General features: G+C 41.1%; 2 protein-coding genes across 2 annotated transcripts in view; one reads left to right on the top strand and one right to left on the bottom strand.

The window, feature by feature from the left end:
- Positions 1 to 7,232, top strand: part of PER3 (period circadian clock 3) — a 69,454-nt gene extending 62,222 nt beyond the window's left edge. The window contains 5 exon segments of the mRNA XM_010849939.1: positions 1,892 to 2,075; positions 2,646 to 2,796; positions 4,214 to 4,573; positions 5,580 to 5,642; positions 5,856 to 7,232. Of these exon segments, the coding sequence (XP_010848241.1) occupies positions 1,892 to 2,075; positions 2,646 to 2,796; positions 4,214 to 4,369 (491 nt within the window). The 3' untranslated portion in view covers positions 4,370 to 4,573; positions 5,580 to 5,642; positions 5,856 to 7,232.
- Positions 7,233 to 10,662: 3,430 nt separating this feature from the next.
- Positions 10,663 to 16,639, bottom strand: UTS2 (urotensin 2). The gene is made up of 4 exons (XM_010849938.1): positions 16,537 to 16,639; positions 13,550 to 13,657; positions 12,731 to 12,772; positions 10,663 to 10,828 (listed from the first exon to the last, which is right to left on the bottom strand). The coding sequence occupies exons 1-4, from the start codon at positions 16,637 to 16,639 to the stop codon at positions 10,707 to 10,709; spliced, it is 375 nt and encodes a 124-aa protein (XP_010848240.1). The 3' UTR covers positions 10,663 to 10,706.
- Between the last annotated feature and the right edge of the window lie 250 nt (positions 16,640 to 16,889).

The following is a 16,889-nucleotide window of genomic DNA, read 5'->3' as shown; positions in this document are numbered from 1 at the left end:
CAGACCAGAATACTGGAGTGGGTAGCCTTTTCCTTCTCCAGGGGATCTTCCCAACCCAGGGATCTAACCCAGGTCTCCTGCATTGCAGGCAGATTCTTTACCAGCTGAGCCATATATTAGCAAATACATTTAAAGGATCATTTATTATGATCACTCCAGTATTCTTGCCTGGAGAATCCCATGGACAGAGGAGCCTGGCAGGCTATACAGTCCATGGGATCACAAGAGTCGGACACGACTTAGTGACTGAACCACCACCACCACCACATTATGACCAAGTGGGATGTATTCCAGGGAAGGAAAGATGTTTCAGCGTCTATAGATCAATCAGGGTGAAATAATGTAGCTAACAGGATGAAGGATAAAAATCATCTCAATAGATGTAGTAAAAGCATTTGACAAGATTCAATATCTGTGATTTTAAAAACTCTCTAAAATGAGTATAGAAGGAACATGAAAGTGTTAGTCACTCAGTCACACCAGCTCTTTGTGACCCCATGGACTGTAGCCCTCCAGGCTCCTCTGTCCATGGAGTTCTCCAGGCAAGAATGCTGGAGTGGGTAGCCGTTCCCTCTCCGGGGGTTTTCCCAACTGAGGGAAAAAACCTGGGTCTCATGCATTACAGGCGGATTCTTTACCGTCTCAGCCACCAGGGAAGCCCAAAGTTCCATTTTCTCTCCATTGTTGACTTCTCGGCTATTCTTTTTTTTTTTTTTTCTTTAAAAAAATTATTTTAGTCATTGCTGTAGGATTTATACATATGTCTTCTACTTATCACAGTTTACACTGTTCTTTCACTTTTTGTCTTAGAACTTTAAAACAGAGTACTTCCATTTCGTCCACTTGTCTTTTGTGCTAAGTAAAATGTGTCATACATTTTATTTCAACATGTATTACAAGTCCTACAGTAAAAATGTTGCTGTTTTTGGCTTTAATTACCTTTCAAAGAGATTTTTTCTAATGAGGAAAAATGTCTTTTATATTTATCCATACACTTATTTTTAAAAAATTAGGTACTTTGTTTTGTTTTAATTGTTCCGAAGTAAATGAGAAGGACCCGGAAGAATTAGATGCAGGACAGGAAAGGAATGATCTATGAGGCTCCATAGCAGCTGTAAAGGGATGGGCCTTGGCATGGATGGGTGGGTTCTCTGTTTTAATAGGAGGGCAATGAAGAGAGAATGCACATATGAGTAAATCTGTGTTTGGCATCAGGGTAATGAATTTCATTTCTCATGGCTTCCTTTTCTTTCCTTATAAGTGAGACTGAGGAAGGAAATAGGGATCAGAAGATAATCCTGCTCGAAACAGTGCACTGACCAGAGAACTGTACCAGGATTACAGGCTTTCTGATGGTCCTTGGGTGATGATGAATTTACTGCAGAACCAATGTACCCTGTTCCGTGTGACTTGCTCTATGCTTTTGGCAACTTGGATTCAGATAAGAATGGAATTAATAAGTAGCTTTATCAGAGTTGACATTTTGATATTGTGGGAAATTAAAGGGAAAAAGACTCAGGTATGGCAGAGTGTTACTGAGTGATAGGCTTTGGGCTCTAAGCAGAATGACTAAAGCTCTGTTCCAGATTTATAGTTGGAACAATTGAACAAGCAAAGGAGAAAGTGGAGCTGAGATGCAGCAGTTATGGGTGATGATGAGAAAGGCAGTATGACCTTGAGGAGCGGATAGTTCAGGAAGACTGAGAAGGAGATCTTGGAAAGATGGAGGAACGGGAAGGCCGAGGTGACCTGGGATGACGCTGGGCTGGGTGGTGAAGGACACTACCAGCTAGTCTCCCAGGTCTGTGAAGACCGAGGATCAGCTTGGCAGATCAGCCCCTGACGGGTATTTCCTAATTTGGCTTTCTTTGTTGTTGTTGACTTTTGATAGGAAGCAGTGGCAGCAGTATAAACTCTGCTCCTAGTGATGATTCTTCAGAAATCTCTCAAGATGGGCAGCAATCTCAGGACGTACAGAAAAAAGAACCATTTCCTAAGTTAGCTGAAGAGTCCATCTGGAGAATGATAAAGCAGACACCTGGCCGCATTCTAATGATGCATCAGGTGCCTGGGAGGTAAGAAGCCCGTTGGAAGACCCCCCTTTATATAAGTATTCTGGGGTTTCTTGTGTTTTTTAATACAAAGTGATTTTAACATTTTTATACATATCCTCAGAGATATGTATTTTCAAATTCATTGATTTGAAGTCAAATGGTGAGTGATTTCTTAAAACAATGGTTGTGGTGGAAGTGGATACAAATGTTATATGTCATAAGGTGAAAACAAAGAGAGGCAGGGCTTTCCAAGATGGCTCACAGGTACATGAACTATTTTTAGAGTCTGGGCTTTTTTTTCTCATTCTAAAAGAAGAGAAAAGAAGAGAAGACCTAAAGGAAACCTGTTTCTTCCATATGACTCATTAAAACTCTATGCAGGTGCTTTCCATCAAGAAGAAGAGGTCTAGCTTTACCAATGTGACAAATGAGTCAGTTTGTGTTTTTTCAATGTGAGATATGAAGTCATACTTTAATGAGAGATTTGAAGTATGTTACAAACCAAAATGAAGTGTTGGTCTTGGATGACAAGATAAGAACCCTGTGCCTTATTTAGGACTGTGAAGCTTTTGTTTGTCCCCTTGTTTTCAGGGTTAAAGAAATTGTACTGAAAGAAGACGTAGAGAAGCTGGAAAGCATGAGATGGCAGCAGCCACAGTTTTCTCCAGGGCAAAGGGAGGAGATAGCCAACGTGCATTCTTGGATTCAGCGCCAGACGATCCCTCAGGAAATAGACACCCAGGTAAGCACAGCAATGACAGCTGTCATGTGCTGATGGCTTTGTGCTGGGCAGTGTTCTGGGCTCTGGCTGTATCCTTGTCCCTTGGCTTCTGCAGGGGATTGGTTTCAGGACTCCAGCGGCTTCCAAAATCCACGAATGTTCAAGCCCCTCATGTGAAACAGCATAATATGTGCATGTAACCTGTGCACATCCTCTTGAGGCTTTCCTAGGGGTTCAGACAGTAAAGAATCCCCCTGCAGTGCAGGAGATCTGGGTTCAATCTCTGGGTCAGGAAGATCCCCTAGAGAAGATCCACTCCAGTATTCTTGCCTGGAGAAGTCCATGGACAGAGGAGCCTGGTGGGCTGTAGTTCCTGGGGTCACAGAGAGTCAGACACAACTGAGTGACCAACACTTTCACTTTACGTCACTATGTAATCCTCCCATACATCCTAAATCATCTTCAGATTACTTATAATACCTAATCCACTGTAAATGCTGTTTATACTTGTAAATTCAACGTGCATGCTATGTAAATAGTTGCCAGTGCATGGCAAATTCAAGTTGTGCCTTTTGGAACTTTCTGGAATTTTTATCCCCAAATGTTTTGGATCTGTGGTTGGTCGAATCTGTGGATGTGGAGCATGCAGATACAGAAGGCCCACCATGCATTGCATTATTCCACTGGAAACCTTACTTCTCACAACTTCCTCTGTGGGAGGTGTTATTACCCCAACTTTACCAATAGCAACAAAGTGAGGCCTTGTATATCACGGATCAAATTTCAGTCCCGGTAAGGATGTGGAACCCTCTAGTGCTGACTGGACTACGTCATTTTATGTAAGGACGTGAGCATCCATAGATTTTCACAGCCTCAGGAGCCAAGCCCCCTGCATAAACTGAGACACAGCTGTGTGAGTTCACACAGTTCATCGGATTTTAAATACAGGTCTTTTTGGCTCCAAGTGGTTTTTTCTTCCACCAGTTGGAATGTTATGGGTCAGTTAGGAATAAACACACGTGGTTTGATCCATGCTTGACTGGAGAGGAGAGTATAAGATTTGCATGTCAAGTACACATGCACATTTGAGAAGAGTTCAAACTCAATATGTTGGATTCATGCCAGAGGTAGGATTTCTGTGGGTAGAGTATATGAAGAATGAGCCCCAGAACAATTCAAGCAAAAGTATTTAAATGATTACCATCATTTACCTTCTAATAATGAAGAATGAAGTATAATCGTCTTATTAAATAAATATAGTTAAATAAATTAGTTAAATAAATAGTTAAATATAGTATAAATAAATAATAGATAGTCTTATTAAATAAATTATGTGGGGGAATTAGACATAGGTTGCTAGGCCGGCATTTTACTGACTTTAGAACTTTGCAGATGACTTGACATCAACTAACCTACCTACTCTTGTTCTCCTTGGGAGGGCTGTGTCACCTGCGGACACAGAGACTCAGCTGGTGATACTGTAGACACCATGGTCCGGATCCAACAGAAGCAGCAGCCGAGTGACTCTGAAGAAGGACCTGCACTGCCTCTCCAGACCTGTAGGGCTGCTCCTCCTCCCTGTGATTCTCTGTGAACCCTTGCAGCTTAAGGGACCAAGAAGCTGTCATTGAATGTTAAGGCTTTCCCTTCTTGATTTTTTAGCAGACATCTTTTTCCTGAAGCAGACATTGTATATAGACTCTTTCACTCCTCCTTTTTCCCAATGTGTTTAAACTGGCGAATAGACTCTTCTAGTTTATTAGCTGTCCTCTAATGAGACTGGATGGCCTCTAAAAAGGTATGTGTACACTTCATTGCAGGTGTCACCCCAAATAAATTGTAGTTAGGAGTATAGCAAGAAAAAGCCCAAACATTAGCCTCATTGGTTTTGTTCTGTTGTTACATTGAATCATCTCCTGCCCCACAGTAGAGACTTGAAGAAGTCCCTACTAGAGGTCACGTACCTTTCCCGACAGTCTCCATAAGCACGTTGCCCTTGCCTGGTCTTCACATGGTGACATGTGCCTCCACAGTTAAGTGCCAACATTCCAGAGTTCTCACAACACAGGCCACTCCAGCATTTACCAGTATGAAAACATATAGCTCGTTGGTATCCTGGAAATTCCTGGTTTTTAGGGTTGAACTTTGACGTTCATTCTTATAGATGCTTTTCCTTTTGATTTTCTGCCTTCCACTGAAATCCTGGAAGTCTTCTCTTAAACATAGATCAGCTTGGGCTTCCCTGGTGGCTCAGTGGTGAAGAATTCACCTGCCAGTGCAGGAGACATGGGTTTGATCCCTGATCCACGAAGATCCCATATGCTGTGGAGCAACTAAGCTTGTGTGCCACAACTATTGAGCCTGTGCTCTAGAGGCCAGGAGCCACAACACCTGAAGTCCACATGCCCTAGAGCCTGTGCTGCGCACCGAGAGAAGCCACCACAATGAGAAGCCCATGCGCCGCAGCTAGAGAGTAGCCCCCACTCACCATGACTGGAGAAGAGCCCATGCAGCAACCAAGACCCAACACAGCCATAAATAAAATAAATAAATATATATATTTTTAAATCGATCAGCTTACTGTGGGCTTATTCCTTGAAGGGTGTAAATTAGCTTTTGCATGTGTAATGTTAAAAACAAAAGAGCTTCTAGCTCAATCATCTTCTGACTCATCTGTTTTTACATTTTAAAATGATTGTAAACATTTTTAAAGTTATATAAGTTCTTATATGTGTGTGTTTAAATGTTGTCCTATCAAAACTAACAATTCACTCTTTCTCTTTTTCAACCAATTTATGCAAAAGGAGGTCTCTCCATCCCTGCAAGAGGTCTCATGGCCACTGTCTTCTCTTTGCCCCTAAATAAAGGTGAGTGTTGCCCTTAAGTAGGGGTGAGGGGTCTCTGGGAGGGCCCTAGCCAAGGGGGGTGCCCAGTTTGCCACAAATCAGGGCTTCCTGGGCCTGCTATAGTCGTTCTCCTGAGTAGCACATGAGTTGTTCACTTGATAAGTCAGCCCTCTTCTTAGAGAGTTGATGATTCCTTCTCAAATCTGAAATGGTGTCTTATTCACACCCGTGCAGGTCAGAACCGGGAATAGAAGAAAATGAAGAGCCCAGTAACCTTTCCTCATTTAAATAACATGCAACAAACTGACTTACTTTTCTGCTTTTGTTGTTGTGTTTTTTAGGAAAATGCTTCTTCCTTTCTTATAGCTTTTTATAAAATACTATAATCATATGATCATAATCAGGAGAATCGACCTTTCTATCCATGATACTGAGACTCAAGCCCTCATAGATTTACTTTCTAAAGTAGAAGAGTTGGCCCTTGGTATCTGCAGGGAGTTGGTTATAGGACCGCCGCAGATACTAAAATCTATGGACACTCAACGTCCCTTCTATAACAGGAAGGTTCGCCAGCTCTCTGTACCCGTGGGTTCTGCATCCAGAGTTCTCTACCCTCCCCGATTCTTCCCACCTCGATCACAGGGGCTGGCTGTAGTTTCCAGAAGGCACTTCTTTCTTTAACTGTCAGAACCCCTTTGAAATGATGACTGTGACTTTTCTAGAATGTTCTCACTTGAAGCCGTTTCATGCCCATATTCCTATCTTAGGCTTAGAGAACTCTCGTGTTCTGCTCCATCTTGATTGTTAAATGATCTCTGAAGCCCTCATTGCTTTGGTTAAGTTGTGTGATATTTTTGCCCTTGGTGAAAAATCAAATTTTAAACAGTGAACCAGCCTGGATATTGTCATGGATAGAATCACTGCAGCCTTCTGTGCTGATGACCGTTTTAACTTGTGTAAATCAGAAATGACACGGAGCAGTCAGAGGACCATTCTGCATGTGTGTATGCACTTTTTTAGTCCAAGCCCTCTTTCAGATTTCTTTCTGGATGTTTGTTTTCTTGACAGTTAACTGTTTCTTTGCCTTACTACACATTTAGGCTCAATTGAAAATTGGTGCTTGTTGTAAGCAGAGCTATAAAACCAGTTATAGTTTTGGTGTTTTGGTAAATAGCTGAGCTGGTATATTTAGAAATGACCATGATGCTTCTGCTTCTGGGGATGAGCAGAGAAGGCTCAACAGTGCCGGCCTCTCCCCACCACAGGGGCTCCACCCAACTGTAAACTGTCATTCAAGTTTAGTAACTTTTTGTATTGATGCCTGTAGAAATCAGTAATAAAAATGTGTACTACAGGTTTCCATGGTTACATAAATGTTACCAAAAGGCTGTGTTTTGTTGGATAAGAGGTCAGAATTTATGAACAACACATGCTGTGTGAATGGAATCATTTTACAATTAAGTGCAACTTCATCATAACTCGAAAGGTAAATTTAATCCAAATGGAAATTTTGAATCAGCTAAGTTTATCATTGTGTGGATTTCCCTGTTTTTAATGGTTATTAATATTTTAATCTGGTGTCTTTTTTAAAAACAATAAACGGTGTACATGTAAAGCTTGAGAAGTTTTCTTGCACTGCATGAACAAACCTTTGCCCCAAATACATAAATCACTTATATTATTGAGAAGTATTTCCTGAGTTTGAAACACACTGCAGACTGCTCACGTTAGGGTCATTCTGCACACATGTCCGTGTCATCTCTGCGTCTGAGCTCCTTCCCAATGACAACATGGCACTTGGTCCTCCTTTAAGAACTGGGCTTTCACTATCTCCTGGAGTTTGCTCAAACTCATGTCCGTCGAGTCAGTGATGCCATCCAACCATCTCATCCCCTGTCACCCACTTCCCCTCCTGCCATCAATCTTTCCCAGCATCAGGGTCTTTTCCAGTGAGTCGGCTGTTTGCATCAGGTCACCAAAGTATTGGCGCTTCATCTTCAGCATCAGTCTTTCCAATGAATGTTCAGGGTTGATTTCCTTTAGGGTTGACTGGTTTGATCTTCTTGCTGTCCAAGGGACTCTCAAGAGTCATCTCCAGCACCACAATTCAAAAGCATCAATTCTTTGGCACTCAGCCTTTATGGTCCAACTCTCACATCCATACATGACTACTGGAAAGCCATAGCTTTCACTCCATGGACTTTGGCAGCAAAGTAATGTCTCTGCTTTTTAATACAGTATCAGGGTTTGTCATAGCTTTCCTTCCAAGGAGCAAGTATCTTTTAATTTCATGGCTGTAGTCACTGTCCGCAGTGTTTTGGAGCGCAATAAAAGGAAATCTCTCACTGCTCCACTTTTTCCCCTTCTATTTGCCATGAAGTGATGAGACTAAGACTTAGTTTTTTGAATGTTGAGCTTTAAGCCAGCTTTTTCACTCTCCTCTTTGACTTTTATCAAGAGGCTTTTTAGTTTCTCTTCACTTTCTGCCATTAGAGTGGTATCATCTGCATATTGGAGGTTGTTGATCTTTCTCCCAGCAACCTTGGTTCCAGCTTGTGATTCACTGAGGCCAGCATTTCACATGATGTACTCTGCATATAATTTAAATAAGCAGGGTGACAATATACAGCCTTGACATACTCCTTTCCCAATTTTGAACCAATCTGTTGTTCCATGTCCAGTTCTAACTGTTACGTTTGACAGGTGGTCAGCAGACAGGTAAGGTGGTTTGGTAGTCCCATCTCTAATAATTTTCCACAATTTGTTGTGATCCACACAGTCAAAGGCTTTAGCATAGGCAGTGAAACAGAAGTAGATGTTTTTCTGGAATCCCTTTGCTTTCTCTTTCATCCAACAAGTGTTGGCAATTTGATCTCTGGTTCCCCTATTTTTTCTAAATCCAGCTTGTACATCTGGAAGTTCTTGGTTCACATACTGCTGACACCTAACTTGAAAGATTTTGAGCACTACCTTGCTAGCATGTGAAATGAGTGCAGTTGTATTTTAACACCTAATTTATAAAATTTAGCTATCAAAGTTACTCTTTCAGATTCTGTACAGTGAACCTGTGTTTCACAAAAGCTGACTGTGGAACCCAGCGGCAACAGTCTCAGAATTAAAATATAAATCAGGACCCTGAAGCCAACAGGATTCGTTAAACATCACCCCTTTCAAACCACCTGCACCTCCGGTCACACACACACAGAAAAACAACCCAGGAAGGGAAGAGAGCTCAGTGTTGATGGAGTGTGTGCTCTGCCCACAGGGACTGTTCTGGTGCTTCCCTGTGAATTATCTCATTTAATGTTCTCAACCACCCATGAAATACTGAGCATCACTGCTCGCATTTGACGGAGAAGGACACGGGGGTGGTGGGGGTTGGATGACCTGCTTGAGAGCTCACAGCTGTGTGGCCACAGGGACCTGACTCCAGAGCCCGCGCAGCAAGAGCAGTCGCCATGTGTCTGCCACAAAACAGGAGGGGTTTCGGGTTCTACTGCAATGATGAAATCCACCCTGACCTCTTCCTGGCGTCATAAACTTCTTGTAGCCTGTGGTGCCAGAGTGCTGTGTTAGGGGATTGAATTCAGTTGAACTTCAGCATCAAGCGATGCTACTGTATCCTCCCAGCCAGCCTGGTCCTGAGATGACACATCTATCCTTCAAGTTGAAAACAACATGCCCTGCCAATATGTTCTTGATGCCTTAAATAAGGGAAGGGAAGATTTATCAGACCTGCATTTAAAAGAGATCCTGGATGGCTGTTGGTAAGATCAGTACCATCGGTGGTTATTTGGCGCAGACCTGACCCTTCGTTCCTTGTGAGTTGGGGGTATGGTTGGCAGAGCAAAGAAAGGGAACCCCGGTTTCCCAGGAGAAGCACTCCTGCCATGAGCATGGGCCATTCGGTTCTCATGCTCCATACTCTATACAGAGATGAGCTACGTCAATATATTAAGAGGATATAATGTATTAAGAGGATAAGTTAGTATGTGCACACACACGTGGTTTTAAAAATTTAGCATATCAGGCTATTTCTTCCATTCCACAATTTAAATCCCACCTCCGCTTTCTTCTCTAAGGAACAGATTATGAAGATATTTTTTCCAGTATTGTGATCCTTGCCTGAACTCACAGCAACTGAGATCGAACAGACTTCAGTGTTCAGAGATTAAAGTTTTCACCAGTTCAATACTCAGGCCAGCTAAGGAGAGGGGATCTGAGCGTGTGGACATTTTCCATCAGAAACTAAGGAAAATTCAGACTGTTTCCAGCCCTTATCTTTCAGCATCCTTCACTGTAGATCTTTTTCCAAGCTTAGATACGGATTTTTTTTTAAGTAATAACTTACATTGTTATTTGTAAGGGTTGATAATGTAGTTCAAATGATTTGGAGTTTTACTATTTAAGTAAAATTTGCAGTTACGACTTTTTCTTCTTCGTATTTGCTTCTGTTCATTTATTCATTTACTTTTAAACTTTTGGATAATTCTTGAAGGATAAATTGAAAGAAAGAAAAAAATATAGGGGCTTCCCTGGTAGCTCAGTGGTAAAGAATTCACCTGTCAATGCAGGGGACTGGGATTGATCCCTGATCCAGGAAGATCCCTCATACCACGGAGAAGCTAAGCCTACATGCCACAGCTACTGAACCTGTGCTCCAGAGCCCGGGAGCCACAGCTGAAGCCCGTGTGCCCCAGAGTCCGTGTTCTGCAACAAGAGAAGCCACCACAGTGACAAGCCTGAGCAACACGACTAGAGAGCAGCCCCGCTCACGTCAACTAGAGAAAAGCCTGCACAGCAACGAAGATCCAGAACAGCCAAAAATAAATAAAATTATTTTTAAAAAGAAAAAGTATAGATTTTCAGGGTACTTTTTTTGTTTGTTTGTTTTTCAGGATACGTTTTTAAGTAAAACAACCACTCATAGTATCTGCAAAACATAGAGGATTTATTTTCCAAATAATAATGAACAGGGTCTAGCTTGCCTAGTTTTTCATCTATACTGCTTTCAAATCAAGCATCTTTATTTTACATTTTCTCAGATGGTCGTCTTGGAGGTAACTAGTAGAGGGTCATTTTGCTTCAGACACAGTATTTCCAGAAGCATTCAGAGGAAGGTCCACGTTTCTTAGATTGTTTCCTAATTCTGGACAAAAGGTCACTCAGGAAAAGCTTAGGATCTTGCCCAGAGAAGGCCTGAAATTAAAAAAATAGGTTATCAATTAATTGAGTGCCATACACACACACAAATGAAACTTACTCAGATACAGGACCTTTAAAAGGGTTTTAAAAAGGGTTTTCTTGCTGTTTCATGGGATAGAATTGCAGTGAGCACCCAGTATGTAGACTCTGAAAGGTCTCCTTGTGTCCAGCCTGTGGTCCATCCAGTCTATTTAGCCTCGTGATTGCCATGAATTTTCCTAAACCTTCATTTACCTGTTTCTATTTCATCTCTCAGTAACATGTTCTGTACATTTAATGTCTTCTGTGTAAATCAGGTCTTTTATTTGTCTTGAAATTAACTTTAATCATGGACCTTTAGTTTTCTTTTTATTCTAGGATTTTATGAGCATCTCTACTAATCACCTTTATGATTTTAGAGTCTTTCACCATAATCTTTGTATTCAGAAGAATATAAATATCTGAGTGATAACTTTTAATGTAATAGGAGCCACACCCTCCCCTTCTGTGTGGTCTACCCTACCTGGGAACCTCAGGCAGTGTATGCCATCTTCAGAATTGAGGGCTTTCATGCTATATTTTTACAAGGAGGTTAGTGGGCACTACACCAAAAGATGTTTCTGGTCAAAATATTTGGGAAATTCTTGATTAAAATTAAATACATTTATCTCGTTTCCTGGAGGCTTTATACACAAAGAATTGCCAGGACAGGAGAGGGGTTAGAATGCAGGGCAGCCCTGTAGACTGACTCTATGGGACTGATATTCACAGAAAATCCTTTGGTGGTTTAGTCGCTAAGTTGTGTCTGACTCTTACGACCCCATAGACTGTAGCCCACCAGGCTCCTCTACCCATGGGATTCTCCAGGCAAGAATACTGAAGTGGGTTGCCATTTTCTTCTCCTGGGGATCTTCCTGACCCAGAAATTGAACCCGGGTCTCCTGTATTGCAGGCAGGTTCTTTACCAAAAGAGCTACAGGGTAATTCAAAGGACCTTACAGAAAATCCTTTAGGAAACACTAATTTAGCTTGGGGCTTTCCAGGTGGGGCTAGTGGTAAAAAATTCACTTGCCAGTCCAGGAAACGCAAGTGACGCAGGTTTGATCCTTAGGCCAGCAAGATTCCCTGGAAAGGAAATGGTACCCTACTCCAGTATTCTTGCCTGGGAAATCCCATGGACAGACTAGCCTGGCAGGGCTACAGCTCATGGGGTTCCAAAGAGTCAGACATGACTGAACAACTGAGCTCAGTTTAGTTTGAGGGGTTGATAATGATCAAAACCGATTTCTCTTTTAGCAGTTAAGGTCCTCCATTAATTGTGCACCATTTCTAACCATTTAATATTTTCATTAATCATGTCCTATTGTAGTCTGCCTTTTGCACCCAAAATTATCTCCTTCATATTCTCCTTTACCACACATATTCCCTCTCAATGTTTCGACCATGCCTTTCTTCCATTTAGATATTATATGACAGTGCTTTTCAAACTTTACTGTGCATACAAACCACGTGGGGGAATCCTGTTAAGATGCAGATTTTGATTCAGTAGGTGTGAGGGGTGGGGTGAGTCTGCGTTTCTCACAAGCTTCCGTGTGACACCAGCACTGCTGGTCCTTGGACCCAGTGAAGATAATCAGTGACACAGCGCAAGTGGATGACAGGCTTGAGGGCAAGGGCTTTATCTATTTTTGATTCTCTAAAACTTGTTATCATCATTTATCAGAGATGAACACTAGGTAAGTTCTTGTTGTATCCCCATTTTACATGGATCAAAATTTGGGAAAAAAATAATGCTTTGAAATAATACTGGGTGTTAAGATTTGTACTGAGAAGGCTTGACTGGTTCCTACTGAGGCTCCTCTAAAGTCAAGGCATAGAAATGTTCACCTTTTTTATCCTAACTCTCATATAGGACCTACTTACCTTTCTCATGTTTCCTCTTGGGTAAAAAATGTTGGTAATGGGATCTGGAAAACAGTATTTTGAAACCATTCATCATCAGATCTATTATTTCCATTTTATCTTTGTCTTATTTAAAACACACAGAATATTACTAAATCATGTCTAGTTTCTGGTTTTCCTTTCTTCACACCGCAGTGATATTTATTTGATGGAGGACAGGCAAGCACCTGGCTCTTTTCTAGCCCCCAGAGTTCACAAAGGGCACTGCATCTTCCTCAGTGAGTTAGCAGTTCAGTAGTTTGTCAACAATACTTTATCACACATGAATTTCTTTCTACAAAACCAAATTTATTAAAAGACTCCAGAATGTTCTGAGCATTTGTATCTGTGCTAGGAGGAACGCTGTCACTGAGAAAAGAGTAAAAGCTGACATGGGTTATTTTGTGTTTGTGATGAACATTTTACTTGCATTTCCTCATTGAATCTTCTCAATAACCCCATGCGATGGGAATTTTGTTTTTTAATCATTCCTGTGTACTGGTTTAAGGATTTGAGATACAGATAGATTAACTCATCTAAGAGGGAAGCCAGCATTGTAAATTGTACTTATTGAAAACTGGGATAATGCTCTTCTTCCCTCCCCTTGCCTCCCACCCCCCAAATCATACAGAGAACAAATATGCTGAGGGGCCAAGCAGAGAAGGATGCTTGCAAGGAGTTGCTGAGAAAAAGGAGACAGAAGATGGCAGAGGAAGACTGTATGCAGGAGGGGAGAGTGTGATCACTCAGAGTAAATTCAGTAGCAAAGAAATCAGACAGCCTGTAAACACGAGTCATTTTACCTGTGTTCCTAAGACCCTCTCCTGTCTCTGCGCCTGACATCTCTGGCAGCATCTGCAGAAGAGATGCTCTTTCCAGCTCATCCAGAGTTGATCTGACATCTTCAGGTGCTACACAGAGCAATGATTGATATTAGTGACAGCTCCTGCTTCAGTTCTGTTCCCCATTGTCTTTAGGGAGGTACCAGGGACAGGGAGGGGCTTCCCAGGGGGCTCAGTGGTTAAGAATTTGCCTGTAATGCGGGAGAAACAGGTTCAATCCCTGGGTTGAGAAGATCCCCTGGAGGAGGAAATGGCAACCCACTCCAGTATTGTTGCCTGGGAAATCCCATGGACAGAGGAGGCTCATGGGGTCACAAAGAGTGGGACACAACTGAGTGACTGAGCATGAGCATGCACCAGGAACAGGAAGCTAATACTAGACAGATTTCAAATACTGAGTTCATGGTTTGTCATTAGCAGTATTTTAACAGAGAAGTGGGAACGCTACAGTCCAATTTGCAAGCCAGCAGAACAGGAAATCATGAGGCATGGTTCTCATCCTGACTCCTCCTGCCTGCACAGCCTTGCTGGATGCTCACCACCCTGAATAAGAAGGTAGGGCTGGGACTTCCCTGGTGGTCTAATGCTTAAGACTTCACACTTCCACTGCAGAGGGTGTGGGTTCAATGCCTGGTCGGGGAACTAAGATCCCATGTGATCCAAAAAGTAAAGAAATTTAAAATGTTAAAAATCAAAAAAAAAAAAAAAAAGGATTGGGCTGAGCCACAGGATCAGTGAAAAAACATTTCCACTTACAAAGTGATTCTTCTTCATCTCTGTTTACCTACTGCTATCATTTGCCTTTTGCTTTTAGATATAGGGGTGGCGAAATTGGAGTGAGAGGAAAAGTAAAGGAGTGGTTTTCTAAAAGACGGGCTTGTTTATGTTCTTCCGACCTGGTGGTTCAGACAATAAAGAATCTGCCTGCAATGCAGAAGACCCAGGCTTGATCCCTGGGTCAGGAAGATCCCCTGGAGAAGGGAATGGTGACCACTCCAGTATTCTTGCCTGGAGAATCCCATGGACAGAGGAGACTGGTGGGCTAATATCCATGGTGATGACAAACAGTTGGACACAACTGAGTGACTCACTCACACACACCTAAAGCAAATAGGATAACATCACCTCTTCTCTGGCCTCTAAGATTTAGATACAATGATCAGAAACAAGTCAGCTTTACAATATTCTTTGAACAAGTTGATAGCAACATTTTCAGTGTGTAATTTGGTCAGCTTGGTAGCATAGAAGATGCATGGTAAGTTTGTGTCAGGTGTGCGAAAGGTGAGTGTGAGGGCTGGTGAGTGATACTGGGCCCAGATTGTTCTCTTGGCAGGTTTCTGCCTTGTGGTGATCAGAGCCCCCAGGGAGTCCTGTAAAAGCAGTGAAGCAGGGAGTGCCTGCTTCACTAAGGCTTTCAAACCCTCAGCTCCAACCTTGATTGCAGAATAAAAAGCAAGCCATCATGAAGGCTTCATGGTACTTCTGAAGAATGTTAATGAAAGTCTACAAAGTTTGGCTACATATCAATATTTTTGTCATGAAGGATCATTTGTTTTGTTGTTTGTTTACAGTTGCCAAGTCATGTCCGATTCTTCTGCGACCCACCAGACTCCTCTGTCCATGGAATTTTTCAAGCAAGAATACTGGAGCAGATTGCCATTTCTTTTTCCAGGGGACCTTCCCAACCCAGGGATTGAACCAGAGTCTCTTGCATTGCTCAGCCACCAGGGAAGGATCATTTATGGAGAAACAAGTAAGTAGGAAAAAATTCAGGCAAAAATGCTAAGATAAGCTGCCACCTATTAAGAATTGGAAAGGGGATGCTACACTCACTCAAGTTTTTAAAAAATCATAATAATGACATGTAATTTTTTGAGGATGTCAGTAATATCTGAATATTCATTCTTCGTTTCACCTTATGCTTTTCAAAGTTTTTTTTTTTTTTTTTTAATAGCAGAGATTCGATAAAGTTAATGCTCATTTTAACCATTAAGATGACTGCCACTTCTGAGTTCAGTGACTCTGGAAAGTGATTAATTGTGCACGAATTAGTGCTTGACTATTATCAGAAAGCTGCTTTGGCAAAACTAATACAATTATGTAAAGTTTAAAAATAAAATAAAATTTAAATTATCAATAAAAAAAAAAAAAAGAAAGCTGCTTTGGAGAAACTTATGGACTAGAAATTATAAAATTACTGGCTTACCAGAGTTTTATTTCCTTTATTTAAAAAAAATGTCTAAAAGTATTCACAATTAAAGACAAGTTAAAATCCAGTTAAAATGTTTATGAACACAATCCCCAAACATCAACTTTTTCTTTTCTTTTTTTCCCCAACCTTTTCATTTCTTAAGTTAAATGAAGAGCTAAAAGCACAATAAGTATCTCCTTGATTGATACACTTTAAAAAATTCAACTTAGAATTGAACTGAATGAAACATAAACCAGAAGGAAAAGATAAAATGAACTTGGAAATCTGTGTCTACTCTAGTCCCAGCTGGTTACTTTTTTATATTTTAAAAAACATTTTTTTTTCATGTAACACATGTCAGATGATTGCCTTTTAACTTAAAATAATATAAGATAAAATCAAAATACTTTAATCTATAATTGGAACAACCAGTTCACTTAAAATAAAGACTAAAAGCAATGGTGTTTTAAATTTAGTGCTATTTTCAAAACAGAAAAAAAAAGACTGACCAAAATAACTCAGAATTACAGAAGTCACGTTAAATAAGCAATGTTCCCCTTCTACTTTTATATTTTAGAAAGGAAAAAACTGTATCCATTCTTGACTCTGAGACATGCCTTAAGAATCCTCAGAATTCTTTTCATAGCTGGGACTATTAACAAGACTCCTTTAAGAGAGAATTTTCATCTTTAACTTTGCATTTAAGACCCTTGAAGACTTGTTCAAGACTAACATAAGGGGAAAAAAATCATCTTACCTAAGAGCTGCAGGGACTCTTGCCTGGAGTCAAGGACAGGAAGAGACAGGAGCGGATTTAAGGATCCTATGAAAAGCAAACAGCAGGAGACCAGCTTATACATGATTGGCAGGAGATAGAAGTCTTCCTTCTTAGCTTCTTCCAACTTGCTCCTTCTAGGGGGTAGAGTCCAGTGTTAGAGCAGTTGCCTGCAACTTGCTTCTTCTAATTCTGTAATCAGCGATTATATATATTATCCTATGACCTCATATCATCCCCTACAAAAAAAAAAAGAAATGAATTTATTGGCTAGGAAGGCTGAAAAGCAATCACTCTGCATTGATGTAATTTTTCAAAGTAGCAACTCATAGACA

Source organism: Bison bison, unplaced genomic scaffold (assembly GCF_000754665.1).
Source record: "Bison bison bison isolate TAMUID 2011002044 unplaced genomic scaffold, Bison_UMD1.0 scf7180017864289, whole genome shotgun sequence".
NCBI lineage: Eukaryota > Metazoa > Chordata > Mammalia > Artiodactyla > Bovidae > Bison > Bison bison.
This window is presented reverse-complemented; position numbering and strand designations above follow the sequence as displayed.